This window comes from Aegilops tauschii, chromosome 3 (genome assembly GCF_002575655.3).
Source record: "Aegilops tauschii subsp. strangulata cultivar AL8/78 chromosome 3, Aet v6.0, whole genome shotgun sequence".
NCBI classification, from domain to species: domain Eukaryota; kingdom Viridiplantae; phylum Streptophyta; class Magnoliopsida; order Poales; family Poaceae; genus Aegilops; species Aegilops tauschii.
The window spans coordinates 145,914,168-145,933,107 of record NC_053037.3 but is presented as its reverse complement, the minus strand read 5'-3'; the positions used below and the strand labels follow the sequence as shown (position 1 = coordinate 145,933,107).

Genomic DNA, 18,940 nt, shown 5'->3' with positions numbered 1-18,940 from the left:
CTCGTAGTTGAATTATGATGTGGTGCATTTTAATTGTTTTTTTTGTGCGAATTGATTGTTTAAGTTTGTGTTTAAATGTGATGCATTTATTACATTGTTTGCGAATTGGCATTTTTTTGATGAGTAGGTGAGATGAAAAAAGTTTATATCTCTATAAATAAATAAATAAATAATGATATAATTATAAAAAGTTTAATATCTCTATAAATAAATAAATAAATAAAGGATAAGTATAAGATTATAATAAATAAAGAATTAAAAAAGAAGGATGGACCGGAGATGCCTCAATCGTTAAACAGCGTCACACTGCTCGTGGAATTAAGCCCAAAAGCCTCCCCAGGTCCATGAGAAAACACGCATTCTCGCCACTGGCAGGCTCTCTCCCTAACGCCAGGCCCACTGCTAACTCTTCCCACCCTTCTCTTCTCCATCACGAGCGCCGGCGGCGGCTGGTAGAGAGGCGAGCCGAGAGGTGCGGCTACGAGCGGAAGAGGCGAGGAGCTCGAGCGAGCGATGGGGCGGAGGATCCTCAACGACGCGCTGCGCACGATGGTGAACGCGGAGCGGCGGGGGAAGGCGACGGCGCAACTCCAGCCCATCTCCGGCGTCATGATCTCCTTCCTCAACATCATGAAGCACCGAGGTATAAGCTACTCCGTGCTCCCTCTCATCAGGCTCCTTTCAGCAGCTGCTGCACAAACCCCCTGGTCCCTCGCATCTCATCTTATCTTCTGTTACGCCCAAGAAGAACACGAGGGTTTCATCCATGATGAGAGAGGAAGTTTTTTTTTTATTAAGATGGGAGAGGAGGTTGGTGGTGGTTTCTTCAACAACTTGTGAATTTTTATTGTCAGTCTGTTACTTATATCTCACTAGATTCTGGATGCGCAGAATGTACCGTGAAATCATTTCATTGCCCCGGATTTGTGTTAGATGTGAAAATGTGAGTTGGCATTGGAAAGATGAAGGCAAGTCGACACATTCATCAGATATGCAAATTTATTGGTAGCTTTGTGTTCTTCATACATACATACAACAACAAAGCCTTTCAGTCCCCCAACTTGCTGTAGTTGTATGAAGAACACAAAGCTACCAATAAATATGCATATCTTTGTGTTCTTCATAGCTTAGACGAAGTTATGTCATCTCTTTTAGCCATTGAAAGAATCATGCAAGTATTCCACTCTAAGAATAAATTTCAGGGAAAATGGTATTGTGTACTGGAGCTAGTTATACTTGTCTCATCTGATTACCTTCAAGAATGTCCTCTAGTTACATCGTGAGGAACTGTCACACTGAAATTGTGACCACTCATAATTTAACATCCTTGTGTAGGAGAGAAAGGTGTAGTGGAGTGTTGTATGGATCAACTCCACCTGCTTGGAGGAGTAGGTTATGTGTGAGAATAGCAAATTGCTTCTTTAATACCCTGTTTTTGTTTTTTTAAGAATGTTGTTACCTAGTAATATAATAATCTTGTATTTGAATCACCAGGCATTATACACCTTCATTTATCGAGAACAAGTGAAAGAATAAGTTATTTGGGGTATTGGCAGCCTTTCCTTTATCATTTAACTTACAGCATGTGAAAAGAAAGGGGAAAAACATTATGAACATGTAATGTTGTTTAGTCTCCTCCCCACTGCTGTTGCAAATTAAGCTCCTGAGAGGGTATGAGAACATTTCTTTTACGGTGGTACTTTTCCCTGAAATTTATTCTGTGGACATTTTTCAGGTTACATAAAAAATTTCGAGGTCTTTGATCCACATAGGGTTGGAAAAATCACCGTGGAACTTCAGGGAAGGATTAAAGATTGCAAAGCTCTCACTTACAGGCAGGACCTCAGAGCTACGGAAATAGAAAAATACAGAACTAGGATGCTTCCAACACGGCAGGTATTTTATCAACTCATATTTGATATTTGTGAACATTCATATCTTCTGTTAGTTGAGGGATACAGTTATCTTGGTCTATTTTGGTACTGTTGTTCATACCGTGAGAATCAGGAAGGTGAAGATATGGTGTGCCAGACCTTGCTAGCTTAAATGCTTATTACTGAATCCATTCTGCTACTTGCAGTGACAACATATACAATACTGATCATGAAATGTACATTATGGCTATAAGCTACTAAATATTGACTAGATCAAACAGTATTTTACTTCTACTAGTACGTAAACTTTTGAAAACATTCTAATAAACATGCCATTGTGGGTTGTGGCAGATTTTTGAGTAATTGAGTAAATATAAACCAAGCCATGGAAGAATGTAGTATAAATGTTCATCTGTCCCTGCTGCAAATAGCACTTTTGGAAGCAAGTGAAAAAGTCCACAAGTTATCTCTTTTTAATGACAGACCATAGAAGTTTGCTAACTTGGTTGAATTACTTTTATCGCGAATATGAGTACTCCATCTTTTCATTTAGAGATGACTTGGCAAGTGAGAAGCAGCACACATTCTCAGGGAAATTACATAAAACAACAACTAACTGATACTGGTACCTAGTGCAAACTTTCTTGTCTTTACTCTTATTATTCTCATATCTTTCGATCGCATCTCTGGTGTGGATGTCAAGCGAAGCACTTGGTAGCTAAACTATCTTCCGAATGCTTATTTGTCCTGCTTTATTATGTGCTATTTATTTATTTTTAGAGTTAGTGTGTTATTTCTAACACATTTCCTTTTCGTGCTCTTATTTGCTTTGCAGTGGGGCTATGTTGTGGTGACCACCCCAAATGGCGTTTTAGATCACGAGGAAGCAATTAGGCAGAATGTGGGTGGCCAGGTCCTCGGTTACTTCCATTGAGAAGGAAAACACAGTTATCCCATGCTGAGTCAGCTCTGGGTTGCATTTTATTTTGTTATGATGACTGAAGTCATTTTATTTTGACATTTAGAGCTTGCTGCTTTTGTTCATGGCCAGCAGAAAATGCGATTACATCTCAGAAGTATGTCTCGCAACACTGACATAAATATTGTAATCCTTCTTTGGGACAGGTATTTCTGTAGGTGTAATACACCCATGTACTTCGAGATACACGAGTAAAGCTCTAGTTTGAGCATCTATGATCTTGCTGAGAACTTTGTCGCAGCCACTTTTCCAAAATCTTGCATGCACGGGGATTTAAAACACACTGCTAATTTGGGGTATGTTTATGTTCTTACTTGAGGCAGTATTGACCATTATTGGTGCAAGATTATGCAAATTGATGCACTCGTTTATATATATATGCATGTGATGAGATGTTAGCAACCCCCATGATCTTGTTTCTGCTAGAATATGATGCGCTTGGTCTTTCTAACCTGCATTTCAAATATCTTTTAATCTGTCACTCACTAGCTGGCTGTAGCTATCCTCGTGGGAATTTTCCTGATTTCTGTCATTATGTAAAGTCTTTTTTTGCAATGCAAAGACCCCGAACGATCAAATGGGTCTTGCATCACAAGACCCCTTGTCAACACACTTTTTTTACTCATCCAAAACCTCGCATGTAAATGTCTCATTAACATTGTTTTTAGACGACAAGTTTCCTGAAAATCATAACACATTTTAACCAAGAATAACGAGATCACCACTTTCATTTTATGGTGAGGGAGGGATCAAAGTGATTTGTGAGCTGAAAAAAACCTATGCCTTCTTCCCCACTACCTAAATATGCTATTCCAGCTCAAATTTTTTTCCAACCAAACTGCAAATCAACATTTTTTTTTCTGCAAAAACTGGACGTTTAACAGCACCTAACTCAGTCTAGTAAATACTCCCTCCATCCCAAAATAATTGTCTTATTTTGGATGGAGGGAGTACTCCCCTTGGACACCTTTTGATTTGGAACCTTCTGTTATGTTATCTGATTATTATTATTAAATTCACATGTGAATTGTGTGACTCTTAAATATTTGTACAATCAATGTGCATTGGAATACATGTTCGGACAATAGCTTGACCAGTCTGCTCAGGGTAGCTGTACATGTGCTAATATGTGCTCTTGATTGTGTGTATCATGAATTGAACACTGGACCTTGCTAGTTAATCCAAAAGGAGATCCTGCCATCCTCCCCGTTGACTCAACTGAAAATTTATAATGACAAAATAATGTGGTTTAAACAAGAATATGGTAGTGACATCTCAACTAACTCTGGCATTACTTGCTCATACTCGTACATAATCAAATGAAGAATCGATCTTGGCCAACTCACAGTGACTGGAGCTGGTATGGTGCTTCGTGATGATCGCGGCAATATCATCTATTCATCCTGCAGGGAACTCTTCTCATGTCGAGATGCCTTGGAAGCAGAAAAATAAGTGCATGCATGGAGGGTTTATCTCTAGCCATTCAACGTTCGGATCTCCCAATTTGCATTGAGATGGATTCGATACTAGCGGTGAACATGTTGAATGACAGTGGCATGAACAGGTCTGTTTATGCGGCGCTGGTGCAGGAGATCATGCATTTGAAGTCTCTTCGTATGACTTGTATTACTCATATCAATCGTGGTCAGAACTGTGTAAGTGATTTCCTAGCTAAATTTGCTAGAACTGATAGTAGAACCGTAGTTTGGTTGGGCTCAGGCCTTCAAGAAGTCATTGAGTTATGTAAGAAGGATTGTACGGTTGATGTTTGAGTAATATAAGTTTTTACCCGCAAAAAAAAAAAACTCACAGTGACAAGAAACATTGTTTGTCTCATGGATCACATAACATTTGCTCATTTATTTCACAGAATTATCTTCAAATTGATGTACATAGTCAGGTCGACGAACCTTTAGTTCTACCAAAGCAATACTAGCGTAATTTTGAAGTCTAAAAAATTGCAAGTAATTTCAGAATATCACAAACTATGCCACTGAGAGAGCGTGTATATTCGAATTTATTCTCTTCATGCAGTAAAAACCAGCGACAAATGGCACAAAAGGCAGCATGCCCTAGCTGTTCATGGTGTAAATGGAATGGAGAACGACGAGTAAGTGGAGGACGACCGCGACGAAGCCACAGGCGAGAGCCCCCGTGACATGGTCGCAGAAAGTGGGCACTAGCCCGCAGATCGGCTGCCAGCCCGCGTGGCTGTTCCCGTTCTTCCCCAGGGCCGATATGGCGGCCGCGGCCGCGGCCGCGCCGGTGAGCACCATGCCGAGCACCTGCAGCTCATGACAACGAGTTCAGCAAAAACGACCTAATCAGAGACGTGGCGATACTGTACAGAGACGGCCGGGCAGCGTGGTGCGCCGTGAACTCACCGCGTCGGCCACGAGGACGTGCCTCGCGGCGGGGCTCGCCGGCGGCACGAGGAGGGCGAGGAGGCTGTAGGCGCACGCGACGATGTTGGCGGCCACGAAGAACCTGCAAGGCACGCACGCGCGCGCGCGGCGTTTCGTTCGTTCTCGGTGACACGGCCGGCACGATGATATGGAAACCAGCTATAGATACTTACACGAAGGACGGCGTGTATTGGAACTTGGCCTGCACCTGTACGCCGAAGACGGTGGTCGTCTTGTGGCTCGTGGCCATGACTATCGCCGCGACGCCGGCCGCCGCCGCCGTCGCGATCCTGAGCGCGAGGACGACGAACTGCCGTGCTTTCGCCATGGTTGCCTGCACTTATGCCGAGCGCTTGTGTTTAGGCTGAAATATGTTCGGTAGAACGCCGTCTCATGCACGGAGCAGCTTGTAGAAAGGAGGGAATTGAATACGTGTGCGCGACTAGGTGTGGTTTGTGATGAATTATATACTCCTACTACGATTCCAGTCAATGTAGTCGTTATTATCTTAAATTATGAAGTCGATGGACTACCTCGTTTCCTGGGTCTTGAACTCAACAAATCTCAAGAATGATGGGGAAGGGGCTCGGAGTTGAAATTGTGCAAAGATAACCAACCAGGAACAAAAACCGTGCTTACTTCCATCTAAAGAAAGAGTGAGGTATCGTAGACCTGTCATCGAGGAATAGCACTAGTAATTTCCATTTTTGACTGAAATGAATATATTGTTTTCCAAAGGAGGGAATACCCCTCGGCCTCTCTGCATCAAGTGATTCACATAACCTTTTATTTATTATTTCATAGTTCAAGATCACAATAACTGCCGCACATAGTTGCCCAAGGGCAAATAAAAAACAATACTAGTAGAAAAATGAATCTCATACACCACAAATCCTACTAGTAGCCCACCAACTAAATTGGTTGAACAAATCCCGAGAGACCATCTCGTATCGATTGCACTCAAAGACCGTGGGCTCCCAATCCTCCTCCTTGCATAGTAATGATCATCTATGGATCCAACTGATGGCCTTGAAGATAATCTGCAAAAAAATTTAGAACTTTCCTTCTATTAAAAATACAATCATTACACGTGTTCTAAATGGCCCAAAGTAAAGCCCAAATTTCCCTAAGATCTCAGACTTCAACTTGGGATGCTCTCAACATACACTTTTTAATCTCGAAGTCTTGCACCCCTAAACACCCCTTGGTCTTTAATTAGGGCAACAAATGGGGCATCCATTGACATTTATGTTCATCAGATTGCGAGAAAAACCTAGATATGTAGTAATCCAATATTTTTCTTACCCCTTTAGGTATTTCAAAGAAAGATAACATGAACATAGGTAAACTTGTGAGAACAATATTGATCAGGATGAGCCTTTCCCCATAAGACATGTGCTTATCAATCCAAAAACCCAACCTTTTCTCAAAGCGATCCTTAATACCATTCGATTCCTTTTTAAGAAGTTTACGTAAATGCATTAGGATACTACGATATCTAAAGGGGAAAGAGCCCGATGCACAACCAAACAGTTGTGTGTACTGATTCTGTTCTTCTTTGGCATTTTCGAAGTAGAAGAGTTCACTCTTGTGAAAGTTAATCTTGAGACGAGATAACTGCTCAAATAAACAAAGAATAACTTTCATATTTTTTGCGTTTTCAAAGTCATGTTCCATGAAGATAATAGTGTCATCGGCACGCTGAAGTACAGAACCTTGCCATCGACAAGATGAGAAATTAAGCATGCAACATGACCTGCTTCTTGGCTCGGCTAATGAGTACCACTAGAAGATCTCCTACAATGTTGAAAAGAATAGGCGACAAGGGTCTCCCTGTTGCAATCCCTTTTGTGTTTGGAAATAGTGAGCAATGTCGTTATTTACCTTGACACCCACACTACCTCCTGTGACAAATGAGTCAATCCACTGGCACAATTTTATCGGGGAAGCCTTTCATTCGCACACATTGTTGCAAGAATGGCCATTTAACTTTTTCGTAGGATTTCTAAAAATCCACTAGGAAAGATAACTCCATCAGATTTCTTCGAGTGTAGCTCGTGAATCGTTTCATGTAAGACACAATCCGTCCTCGATTCTCACACGCGCCCTTTGGTCCGCCTCCCCGGGTTTGTGTCTAGCCAACTCCATGGCCCTCTTTATGGTCTGAGTGGTGGTATCTTCAACAGCTTTGGGTGGGTACTGGTGCAAATAGTTTGGATCAAGATTAGTGCCCTATATGTCCATATAATGTTTATGCTAGCTTCAGCTGCAACCAGCGTTATTGTAGTTGAATTTGGCTCGTGTTGTTGTGTCTCGAGCTTTATAATGAATGGGTCTCACTTTCATGTCTTGTGTTGTTTCTTTTGCTCTAATCTAGGCCGGGTTTGGTTGTCATTTTCTAGAATCGCTGAATTTTGGGCTGATGATCCTTATATCAATTAGATTTTTAGTTGATTCATGCAGGTATGGCGTGCTATCATATTATTTCTTATTGAATATACATGCAACTCTCCTACGTGGTTTAAAGAAATCGTAACTGCAACTTTACCACTGAATTGAGCACATACTGTCTCCACTTGCCACCGCACTAGTGTCTATTCGTCCTGTTACTAGCTATTAACCTTTGTTGAACGGAGAGAAAGGGAAAATGAAGGTGCAGATGGAGCAAAGTAAAATATAGTCAAGGCTTGGTTGGAATATGAGTACTTTTAGTAAAGTTTCAATATTTATTTCACTACTAAATTAAAATATCAGAATTCTACTGATAATTTATATATTTCAAAACATCTGATAAGGGTACATTTTATTTGTTTGAGAAGATGATTTAGAGCTAAGAAACAATGTTTAGTTAGATGGTTCAAAGGTACAATGGATATGGGTCATTATTAGCCTGACCCACTCACTGTGGTAACACCCAAGTGGCTTGTGATGCGTAGCGATGGTGACCTATCACTTGAGCTATTGTAGAATCAATTAGTATAGTCTACATGAGGTTGTGGTGAATAGAGAACAAGCCTATCCTCCCAAATTTAAGTTTCTTTAGCAATTTTAAACTTTTCTACCGGTAGCCTAATGAACACCCTACACATTCAAGTGTAGTAGAGCAGAGCAACATAAGACAACAACTTGCACAAGCAGAAGTAAGGATAGGGTTAGATGAATGCAAATACGGGGTGGCTTGATGAAGATTTTTCCCGTGGTTCAGAAAGTTAGCTCTATCCCACTCCATGTTGATGAAGGCTTCAAATCACTAGAATTGTAGGATGACAAAGATTCTGGTTGCGAGTTCCACGAAGGTCTATCACCTACAAAGGGTCCACGAAGGAGCAACCAAGCTATGCCATCATGGCATACGCCCATGACGATCGAGCCTCACTTCGGATAGACTTCACAAAGTAGGCGATCTCCAAGCCCATACAAACTTCTTGATTCCTTCACACCTTGAAGGCTTCCAAGCACACCTAGTCGATATAGGAGCCGCACATCCTTCAAAAATAACATGATTGATTTTGCTTGGTGATGAATCCTTGCACATGTGCTTCAACCAATAAACTCCTCTACTCCCAAAACAAAACTCTCTCAAGATATAGCTTTGGATTGGAGAGGTAGGAGAGGAAAGAAAAGACGGGATTAGAGATAAAAGACCTGGCTCGATCGTTGGAGTAGAAAACCCTTTGAACTCGACACTAGAAGCTGGTGTTATCTCTCAGAAAATATGATGAGAGTGAAGTTTGCTTCTAGTGAATTGAAGGGATAGGTGGGGGATGAATAGGAAAGGCCAAAAATCTGTATGTGATACACTTTTTAGCACTACTCTGAAGCTCAGAGTGATCAGCGTGGAATCACAAAACAATGCCAAAGGTAGAAACTTTTGAACTGCTCAAAAGGTCCAAACAAGGTTGTTCGGAGGCTCCGACTGACCAACCTTACACATACGCACTTCTTTGGATCGTTTGGAAATTTTGAGTGAAGTTGAAAGTTGAACAAAGATGGGAGAAGAGGGCTTCATCGGTTCGGATTGGTCTTGTTCAAGAGCTCCGAGCAACATTTTCTTTGTAATGGACTGGATAACCATTCGGAAGATCCTAAGTGGAAGAGCTTAGAGGATCCGAAGGAGTGAAAGTAGGTAGATATAATGGAGAAATGAAAGACTTTTGAGGGCTTTGTAGTTGACCTTTAAGCACATGGAGAGGGAAACTTAGCTTAGCAAGCTCATTCCCCTTTTGAAATATCAGCATGCCTATGAACTCAATGTGATTGGATCACCAGAATAGAAAAAGAAACTTGATACCAACATTCATGGGAATTTTAGGGGGTCACCAACCATTTCCTTTGTTGCAACTTTTCGAACTAACTTGAGATAAACTTGATGAATCATTTCCTTGAGATATGTTGACATTACTTACAAAACTTGATGAACCACTAATCTTTTATTTTGATTTTGTGTTGTCTTGTAGGTCTTGTAGTTGAGTCTTATCTCCCGTGTACACTTAAAGCATCACCGCCGCAAAGTTTGGAGTAAAACAATGAAAAATTTGTTGCCATTTTTTATGTATAACTTTCTCTATTTACTTTTAACGAAAGGCTATATGTGGTTCTTTTTTCCTGCTTTTTGTTGGTCATGAAGGCAATGGCGCCAGACGGAACTTTTTTGAGGTGGGGCAAACTCTTAAGCATAACTTTTTAATGCGAAATCAAAATTGACTATGCCGTGACTGCAATTTTTCAATTGTTATGCCTCAGTTTAAAGAAATCTCAGAACCAAATTTATGATCCATTCAGTCAGGCTTAGAAAAAAACAGTCGGAGCAATAAGATTTATTCATCACAATAAAATGCCCCTGCCCAAGCGTAATGCTGGCCGCCGCGAATGCGTGCCACTCGTGCTGGCTGCTTTTTTTTTTTTTGAGAACATCGTGCTGGCTGCTATGGTTCGCATCCAGGGGAGCATGGCGTGGCATGGACGAACAGAAAACTGGATGAGCGAGGCTGGTGCGGGACCTTATAGTTGCTACGGCCCAGTAATCTGTCCATGTGGGTGCAGTTTTCCATCACGGCCCAAAAACGTTTCACGGTGATTTTTAAGCAGTTTATTTTTTTAGCGATCGAAAAGGCTGTACATACGTATATGTAAAACGGAATCGCAAATCAAGGTATGGCGAGTGCCCAACCTCGCCCTACTGGGAGCTCCGCCCCTGCATGAAGGCATAGTTGCATTTGACCACCTTGGACACCCAAGGACAAATATCTGGTAAGATACCTTGCACAAAGATTGGAGGGAGGTACCACAGATAGCATATAGATAATTTGTTTATTTAGAACCAGTGATTGTGATTTTTGCAAGCAAAATTACGGTAATTTAATGGAGATATGTGTGGCATATTTATGGTGATCTAATGGTTATGGACTACTAGCGAAAAAAGAGTTTTTGGTATCCACGGTTAGATGATTTGCTTTCTTTGGGATTTTCTAGCAGTATTTTTCTGATGTATTGTGCTTTTTGTGGACAACATATGACATGTATTGAACTTAAAGAAAAGCGAGAACTTGAACTCAAAGACATTAGCAAACAAAAACTGATGTTTTATCAGCTTGTGTATTTATTTTGTAAGGCTTTGTTGAATAATGCAATAAAGATGATTGTGTGCATCACTCGATGCAAAAGCCCGGGAGTTGTCCTTCTTTTCGAGAGAAAAAAAAAATCATCCGACCACATTCCGTTGTCTTCCCTTGATTAGTATATGTACACTGCTGTGTTAAATGTCTAAAGACTAACAAGCTGCTATATATCGCGTTATATTGTTTCTTCAAAAAGGGGTTCACCCCAGCCTCTGCATCATCGCAACCATTTTGCCTTATATTGTTATAAATGTTGGTTTCCACAAGTATACAAAATATAGATTAGACGAAACTCGGTAGAATCAGTCATACTTTATGTACACCATTCAAATATATATAAGAGGTTTTTTTTACAGTACCCTCATACTCCATAGGCAGGGCTGGGAGTACAAATTAGATCTGGCCGTTTGTTTGAGAGGGTACTTCAGTCTTTTTTTCTTTCATCTAAGGGCGATCTTTTGATGTATTCTCTGGGCCTACTAATTTCCCCTGATTTCCCGATCAAGCGCAAACCGTCGTCTCCCTTATCTCGCATAGCCGTGGCTGCCTTCTCCTCCCCTGGCTTGTGCTCCTACTTCGACACCCATGAAAACATGGCGCCTCGGCCGCCGGCGAGGCCGATCTCCATCGTATCCCAGCCCTTGGACGGGACATGCATAAAGGAGCAGTCTCCTTTCTAAAAGTTCTTTGGCATCTTCTAAAAAAATTGGAATGTTGTAAATATTGATTATCGACATCACGTTTCGTTTTTTTTGTGTGCATCTCTCATGCGTTGATTTAATCACGAAGGAGCCATGACTTTCGGATGATGCATCCGTAGTTTATTGGCTAACGAGTCCCTTGCCGGCCGGTTCGCGCTGCATGCAGTCAAATCTCGTAATTACCGCAACTGCTGTCCGGAGGGAGTAGTTTCCAACTTAATTGCTACATATAGATTACCAATTTACCCTTAAAATCAAGGTACTCCCCAATTTTTGGCGGTGGTACTCCTAAACATCTACTTCCTCCGTTAGTATAAAGTTGGGTCATCTATTTTGAAACGGATGGAGTATGTTGGAGTACCAACCAATCCTGTCCATCAGATTATATCAAATGGAGGGCCTATATTCATTTAAGGGTACTGTAAAAGAACTCATATATAAACATAAAAACATAGAACAAGTTAATCACATACAAGGATGTTACATGCCTTTATTAATGAATTGATGTCATGTATATACAAGAACTGGATAAAATTAATGTAATTGAACACCAGGACACAAATAACTTAAATTCAACAATATTGCTACAATGTACGTATGGTACATTCATGAACCAATCATATTCTAAATTGATCACCGGAGAATGATCACTTGAACTGTTGTTTGCTTGCAAATGTTTGCCCGAACTTCCATCCACCAGGCACAATATTGTTGAACACAACTGTTTGCCCATCCGTGTCAGTCAACCTAAACGAGAGCATTTTTCCGGTAAGATTTGCTAGAGAGTGCCAGTTGGCACCCCAGTTATGAGACATTGGCATCCAATCGTTTGAATCGGAGCTCTTGACATCCATGGATTTGATCGAGCCGGCGGCTGCGACGTTCATCACAGTAACTAGGTTGAAGTAATCGTGACCATCGATCTTGAACCGCACCCCACCCTTCTTCATGCACGGGACCCTACAGAAAAATCGATTTCTACCAACTTTAAGCAATTTAACTTTTGAGGAAAACTACAATTTTTTAAGAAAACTCATTCGTGCATACCTCTGGTACATGACAGGGATGATGCCGCCCTTGTAAACGCCGATCTTCTCCCATGCCGGTTGCGCCATGTCAAAGTGTGGCCTCGGTGGGTTGCACCAGCCGCCATTGTCACTCGGGAGCGCGTTGTTAGGCGGGCAGAAGTTCGTGGCCGTCACCGTCACCGAGACGCCTGGTTTGCACCACATCGGATCTGCCAGCTTGCGATCGCATGCAATCTTGTAGCACTGTCCACATGCCGCACCGTCGTTGAACAGCACCGTGCTCAGTGCCGCCGTCCGCGTACCGTACCCCGCCAAGTACAGATTACCGTACCCGCATGCTCCACCCATAGTGTCAGAGGCATCGGCGCCGCCGTAGAAGGTCGCGTGCGCCCTCAGCCATTTGATGGGTGCTTTGTCCGCGGCCATGGCACACCCACAGCAGACGAACGTGAGGAGCACCACCGCAATAGCTCGAGCGGGAGCCGGCGCCATTTCGATATCTATCGATGGATGCAGGACGCCGCCACAAACTTATCTGTAGGGAGCTGATCTGGAAACTGTGTGTTCTTTGCCTATCGTGCTTCAAGGGGGATTTGCTTCTTATGGCTAGATGTGTTATGATCTTGTGATGATCCTGTGTGTTTATATAGCCTTCCCTTTGATTGATCCGTAGCTTGAGAGAGTGGGCAAGGTCACCACGAATGAATGATGCGGGTAGCGTGCACATGTGCAGCCGCACCATGGCTTATGGACTAATCCGAAGATTTTATATACGCGCAGACACGTATTGTTTCTCCTTGTATGGTCGTTAGTTTATATTTTAATATTATATCATCGGTTGGTTCTTATCGATCTTTGCTTCATACAGTGTCTATGACAGACATCTAGAGACGATTTTTGACACTTTCGGAAGAAACAGGCGGCGTTTTGCGATTTTCAGATGTGTATGCTTGACGTTTTCACCTTGGGAGGATATTTGCTTGACTTTCTTGATGCCTACCTTGGGATGTTCATGTTCACGTTCGCCCCTTGGCTACGAAAGGATGTCTCGTAGTATGTTCCTCAAATCGTACGGCTGATCCTGCACTGCACCTACTCCACAGCATCGACGGTGCCCATCGTCAGGTAATGATTAGTTCAAGAAACATTGAGTTGCCCTCAAGGAAGACCTAAAGAGTTGAATCCATCCGGTTTACATGCAGGGTCCGTTAAGTTTCATCTGTCATCAGAGCTGATAATTCGATTATGGTTGCAATATTTTTTGATGAACTTTAAATAGAATGGACCTAATATCAGGGCCACGTCAGCTAGGGGCTGCCCTCGAACGAACGATTCGTTCGCTCGTGAAGGCACCCTCCAATGAACGTTTCAGGTTTGTTTTCTAAGAAACACCTGCAATTGTTATCAGTATAAATAAAATTATAGGTATACTGAATTGGATCTAAAATATAAAAAAATACAAAGTAACTCTTATGATTAAGAATTACAATAAAATATCTTTAAAACATCTTCTTTGCGGTATCAATCTCTGCTAGAAAAATTACTCAAAAGACTTTGGTAAAGAGACTGCAATTGGACTGAGCAACGATGTTGTCACTCTTTTACCTGCACGAATATTACCAATAGTGGTTTTTGAAAGCACCTTGAGTCGCCCATCCAAAAAAATGGGAAGCCTTGATCGATGAACGTACTTGGGCCAGGGATGATCCCCTAGAAGTGCAGGCCGTCGGATCACAATATCTTCACCATGATGTCAATGAAAGATTTCAACTCCACAAATAATCAAACCAACAAAAAAAGGTTTGACATACCAACATAAACTCATCAGATCCGAATAATCGAATCTGCGAGGACGGAAAACTCTCCAGTCTCATGGCACCGTTAAAACAACGAGTGTAAATTTATTCCCAAAAAATGATGATCACTAGACGATAATGAAGTAGAACTCTTGAAGATGCAAGTTCCCCTCACCTTTCAGCGCCAAGATGGCAGCCGGAGGCGAGGAGACCGAAAATTCCCTCGCGTCCGCCCTAGATGAAACCATCGCGTCGCATGCAAAGAATATTGCCACAAACATTTCAGGTGGTTCGCTCTTTCTTCCCTCTAGTGCGACCCCTGTTTGACCCAGAGGCCCATTTAACTATTTTTTTAACAAAAAATGACTTAAAAAGACCCTAATTATCATGATCTAATTTATGAAAAAATGCCTTGCTACTTTATAAAAACAACCATCTCTCTAATTTTATAAATATACAATGGGTATGATAAAAAAAAAGGTTGTATGAACTACAAAATAAAAATTGTCATGCTAAACTATAAAACTGCCATCCTCTGAATAAAATGCCATAAACAAAAAAATATACACAAATTTATAAACTGAGACAATGTCATGCTCTGAAAAGAATCGACGTGCTGCTTTATAAAACTATCATCCTCGAGATAAAATCTTTATTTGGATAAGCCCCAAAACTAAAACTAGCATGCCAATAAAAAAAGCCATCCTCTCAAACATTAAAAAATGTCATCATATTTACAATAAAAAATGACATTCTCTCAATAATAAAAATGACATCCTATTATTGATAAAAATGTCATCCTATTTTTAATAAAAATGCCATGCACTTAGTAATAAAACTGTCATGCCATTATAATAAAAAGGCCATCTTCTCAATAACAAAAATGCCATCCTATTATTGATAAAAATGCGGTCCTATTGTTAATAAAATGGCATGTGCTTACTAGTAAAATTGTCCTCATCAACACATTGTGCCTTGGTGCCCATGCGTGCCGTGCCCGTTCCTGCCAGTGCGAGCACTAGTTTGTGTGGGGTGCTGCCGGTTCTCCTACGCCACTGTGTGTGGTTGTTAACCCCATCATCCATGATGGTGATTTTTGTTACACTCATATGTTTTTGTTAAAGTCTGAACTAGTTTTTTGGATGAATGTGGCTATATTGTTTGCAATATGAATTGTGTTACACATCATATTACAATTGCTATGTCTTACAAAAAAGTCCAATTGCTATGTTATTGTTGTGTTATATGTTTAAATATCATTGTGCTAATAGTACTAAATTATAAGAATGTTCCATTGCTATTTTATTGTGCTAGTTGTTCTGCTCACAGTTCTAAATTCGAAAAATGTTCCTATCAATGTTTCAGAATTTTAACATGCATGCTTGTATATTACACTTTTATCTGCCATAGTCCCATTATCTCCTCCCACCTTGTTTGAATATATTAGTAAATATTTTTTCCTTTTACCTTATTTCCTTCCATCTGATGTGAGCACACCTTTTTCTAACAGATATATTTCTGTCGTAGTACACAAAAAGATCATATTTTTTATTTTGTCCCATGAGCAACATGGACAAAACCAACATGGTCCGCTCTGTTATGGCCCACTACTTTCTTTTTGGAAAATCCCGCGGGGGGGGGGGGGGGGGGGGGACGGGGGAGAGTGCTATATTTCATTCCCTCGAGTTGATGGGCGATTGTTTAGCTAGACTACTTGATAAAGGAATTGGTGTTGTCTTCTATTTGTGTATATTTTACTTTTTTGCAAATAGGAAGACGTTATTCACCTCATTGCTATTGTGACCTTTATGTGTATTGTACAAAAACTTATCTTTTAGAAGAGGGTCTTGTATAGTTCAACAGAAATGTCACACCGCTGATGCTTCTCGATTTATGTTGCACTGTACAAAATGCAACATGGAAGACAAAGAGAACACGTTACTCTTGCAGATAAAACAATGAGGGCGACACAAGCTACCGCAGTAGCACAAAATTTTCAGCATAAAAGAACTGGAGGAAACACAAGCTAATGGAGCGACACAAAACTTCAACAGAATATAGCGGGCCTGCAAGTAGCAACCCAAAAGAAGGATGATGAGATTGGTAGATTGAGAATAGAATAAGTTGATGCATCAAACAAGATACCGATTCGTTGTTGAGGGTATGCTCTTGAAACACACCCTGTAAATAATAATAAAAAGTGATGGAAACTTGCAGTTCTAAAGTTGAGTGCACATAGGAAAATATCCATTTCCTGGAATGAACTTAGAGAATATATCCATTCCCTAGAATTCATTGTTTGTATCTGATGTTGCCCAATGAAATATATTTGTATGTCATGAATCACAATGTAAAAAAAATTAATGTGCATATGAAATTGAATATTGAAAGATATATATGTGATGCTCTAATTTGTATTGTTGTGAAGCATGGGGCTGCACTACTAGTAATAGTCCTGTAGGACTACTAGAAGTGCAACCCCAAAGGTACCAGCCAGAATTTCCATCACTAACTGGTTGTATCGCTAAGGATGGTTAGTGACAAGGATCTACTTGGCGCCCTTGTGGAAGTTTGCACTGATCAACCGACCCATCTGTGATGATAAAGTCATCACTAAGGCACTATCGGGCCTCAAGTGCGTCAGTGATGACTACATTTCGTCGGTCAGAGCTATTCATGCTTGTAGTAGTGTTCACGCCGAGAGGGTGGGTGAGGTGCTCACATATCGTGCTAAATGTGTGAATGAAATATGTCACATTGGCTAAGTTTGAATCTGCCATGAGTAGTGTGATGGTTTGGTGTTGCTTGGTTGTGGTTTCGAACGCCGCTAGCGGTTTGGTTCACGGTGCTTGGGGATGCATCCCCTACTTACCTAGGTCGTGGTTAGCTTCGTCCTCGGTGCTCACACGCACCCTCTGATCTGCCTCCCCCAGTTTCTGTCCGTCCACCTCCATAGACCCCTTTTATGGCCCGTGTGGTGGCATCTTCGGCGGCTTTGGGTGGGTACTAGTGCAAGTGGTTTAGGTCAAGACTAGTGGCCTATATGTCCATGTAATGTTTATGCTTCAACTGCAGTTGCCATCATCATAATCGAGTTTAGTTCATGGTGTGTGGAAGATCTCTAGCTTTGTAATGCATGGTTCTCACTTTCACGTCTTGTGTTGTTCTTTTGATCTAATCTAGGTCTGGTTTGTTTTCATTTTCTAGGATCGCTGAATTTTGGGTCGATGATCCTTATCAATTAGATTTCCAATCGAGTCATGCAGGTATGGCGTTATATCATCTTATTTCTTAATGAATATACATGCAAATCTCTTACATGGTTAAAAAAATAACTACAACTTTACCATTGAAATGAGCACACGTAGTCTCCACTTGTCACTACACTAGTGTCAATTCGTCCTGCCACCAATTGTTAACCTTTGTTATAAAGAGAGAAAGGGGAAATGAAGGTGCAGATAGAGCAACGAAGTATATAGTCAAGGCCTAGTTGGAATACATGTACTTTTGGCAAAGTTTCAATATTTATTTCATTGCTAAATTAAAATATTAGAATTTACAGGTAATTAATACTATATTTCAAGACATCTAATAAGGGTACATTTTGTTTGTTTGCAAAGATGATTTAGAGCTAATAACCAATATTTAGTTAGATGGTTCAAAGGTAGAATGGATATGGGTCCTTGATAGCTTGGCCCACTCATTGTGGTAACACATGCGTGACTTGTGAGGCATAGCAATGGTGACCGATCACTCTGACGGATAGTATGACCGTTTAATATAGTGTACATGGGGTGGTGGTGAATAGACAAAAAATTTATCAAATGGACTCTCCTCCCAATTTTAAGTTTCCTTGGAAATCCTCAACTTTTCTATCGGTAACCTAATGAACACCCTACACATCAAGTTCACTAGAGTAGAGGAATAGAAGACAACAACTTGCACAAGTAGAAGTAAGGACAGGGTTAGAGGAATGCAAATACGGGCGGATTGATGAAGATTCTTCCAGTGGTTCAGAATGTTGTCTCTATCCTACTCCATGTTGATGAAGGATTTAAATCACTAAGGTTCTAGGATGACAAAGATCCCAGTTGCGAGTTCCACAAAGGAACGATCTCACGATGGACTATCCCCCACAATGGGTCCATGAAGGAGCAACCATGCCATCATTGCACACAACCATGATGGTCTAGCCTCTCTCAGGGTAGATCTTCACGAAGTAGGCAATCTCCAAGACCGTACAAACTTCTTGGTTACATCACACCTTGAAGGCTTCCATCTACACCTAGTTGATCTAGCAGGTGCACATCCTCGAGTTAACAAGATTGATTTTGCTTGGCGATGAATCCTTGAACTTGTGCTTCAACAGATAATCTCCTCCACACTCAAAACTCTCTCAATATATATAGTTGGATTGGAGAGGTAGGAAAGGAAAACAAAGAGGGCATTAGAGATCAAAGGTTTGGCTTGATGGTTGGAGTAGAAAACCCTTTGAGCTCGACACAATAAGGTGGTGTTATCTCTTAGAAAATGTGATGA

The 18,940-nt window shown here is 41.1% G+C and overlaps 3 protein-coding genes across 3 annotated transcripts; 1 reads left to right on the top strand and 2 right to left on the bottom strand.

The window, feature by feature from the left end:
• Positions 1-342: 342 nt before the first annotated feature.
• On the top strand, positions 343-3,083 carry LOC109738686 (small ribosomal subunit protein uS8my). The gene is made up of 3 exons (XM_020297776.4): positions 343-643; positions 1,736-1,896; positions 2,710-3,083. Exons 1-3 carry the CDS (start codon positions 514-516, stop codon positions 2,806-2,808), a joined length of 390 nt encoding a protein of 129 aa, XP_020153365.1. The 5' UTR covers positions 343-513; the 3' UTR covers positions 2,809-3,083.
• Positions 3,084-4,693: 1,610 nt separating this feature from the next.
• Positions 4,694-5,716, bottom strand: LOC109738687 (CASP-like protein 1C1-1). The gene is made up of 3 exons (XM_020297777.4): positions 5,432-5,716; positions 5,238-5,340; positions 4,694-5,138 (listed from the first exon to the last, which is right to left on the bottom strand). Exons 1-3 carry the CDS (start codon positions 5,584-5,586, stop codon positions 4,926-4,928), a joined length of 471 nt encoding a protein of 156 aa, XP_020153366.1. The 5' UTR covers positions 5,587-5,716; the 3' UTR covers positions 4,694-4,925.
• Positions 5,717-11,791: 6,075 nt separating this feature from the next.
• On the bottom strand, positions 11,792-13,325 carry LOC109738688 (expansin-A24). Its single transcript, XM_020297778.4, has 2 exons — positions 12,625-13,325; positions 11,792-12,537 (listed from the first exon to the last, which is right to left on the bottom strand). Exons 1-2 carry the CDS (start codon positions 13,095-13,097, stop codon positions 12,225-12,227), a joined length of 786 nt encoding a protein of 261 aa, XP_020153367.1. The 5' UTR covers positions 13,098-13,325; the 3' UTR covers positions 11,792-12,224.
• Between the last annotated feature and the right edge of the window lie 5,615 nt (positions 13,326-18,940).

Excerpts from the sequence above, each read along its gene's own strand:
- LOC109738686 (XM_020297776.4), top strand. The coding sequence starts at position 514 with ATGGGGCGGAGGATCCTCAACGACGCGCTGCGCACGATGGTGAACGCG. Across the intron at positions 644-1,735 it reads CAACATCATGAAGCACCGAG|GTTACATAAAAAATTTCGAG; the intron begins GTATAAGCTACT and ends GACATTTTTCAG. Across the intron at positions 1,897-2,709 it reads GGATGCTTCCAACACGGCAG|TGGGGCTATGTTGTGGTGAC; the intron begins GTATTTTATCAA and ends TTTGCTTTGCAG.
- LOC109738687 (XM_020297777.4), bottom strand. The coding sequence starts at position 5,586 with ATGGCGAAAGCACGGCAGTTCGTCGTCCTCGCGCTCAGGATCGCGACG. Across the intron at positions 5,341-5,431 it reads CAATACACGCCGTCCTTCGT|GTTCTTCGTGGCCGCCAACA; the intron begins GTAAGTATCTAT and ends CGTGCCTTGCAG. Across the intron at positions 5,139-5,237 it reads ACGTCCTCGTGGCCGACGCG|GTGCTCGGCATGGTGCTCAC; the intron begins GTGAGTTCACGG and ends CATGAGCTGCAG.
- LOC109738688 (XM_020297778.4), bottom strand. The coding sequence starts at position 13,097 with ATGGCGCCGGCTCCCGCTCGAGCTATTGCGGTGGTGCTCCTCACGTTC. Across the intron at positions 12,538-12,624 it reads ATCCCTGTCATGTACCAGAG|GGTCCCGTGCATGAAGAAGG; the intron begins GTATGCACGAAT and ends ATTTTTCTGTAG.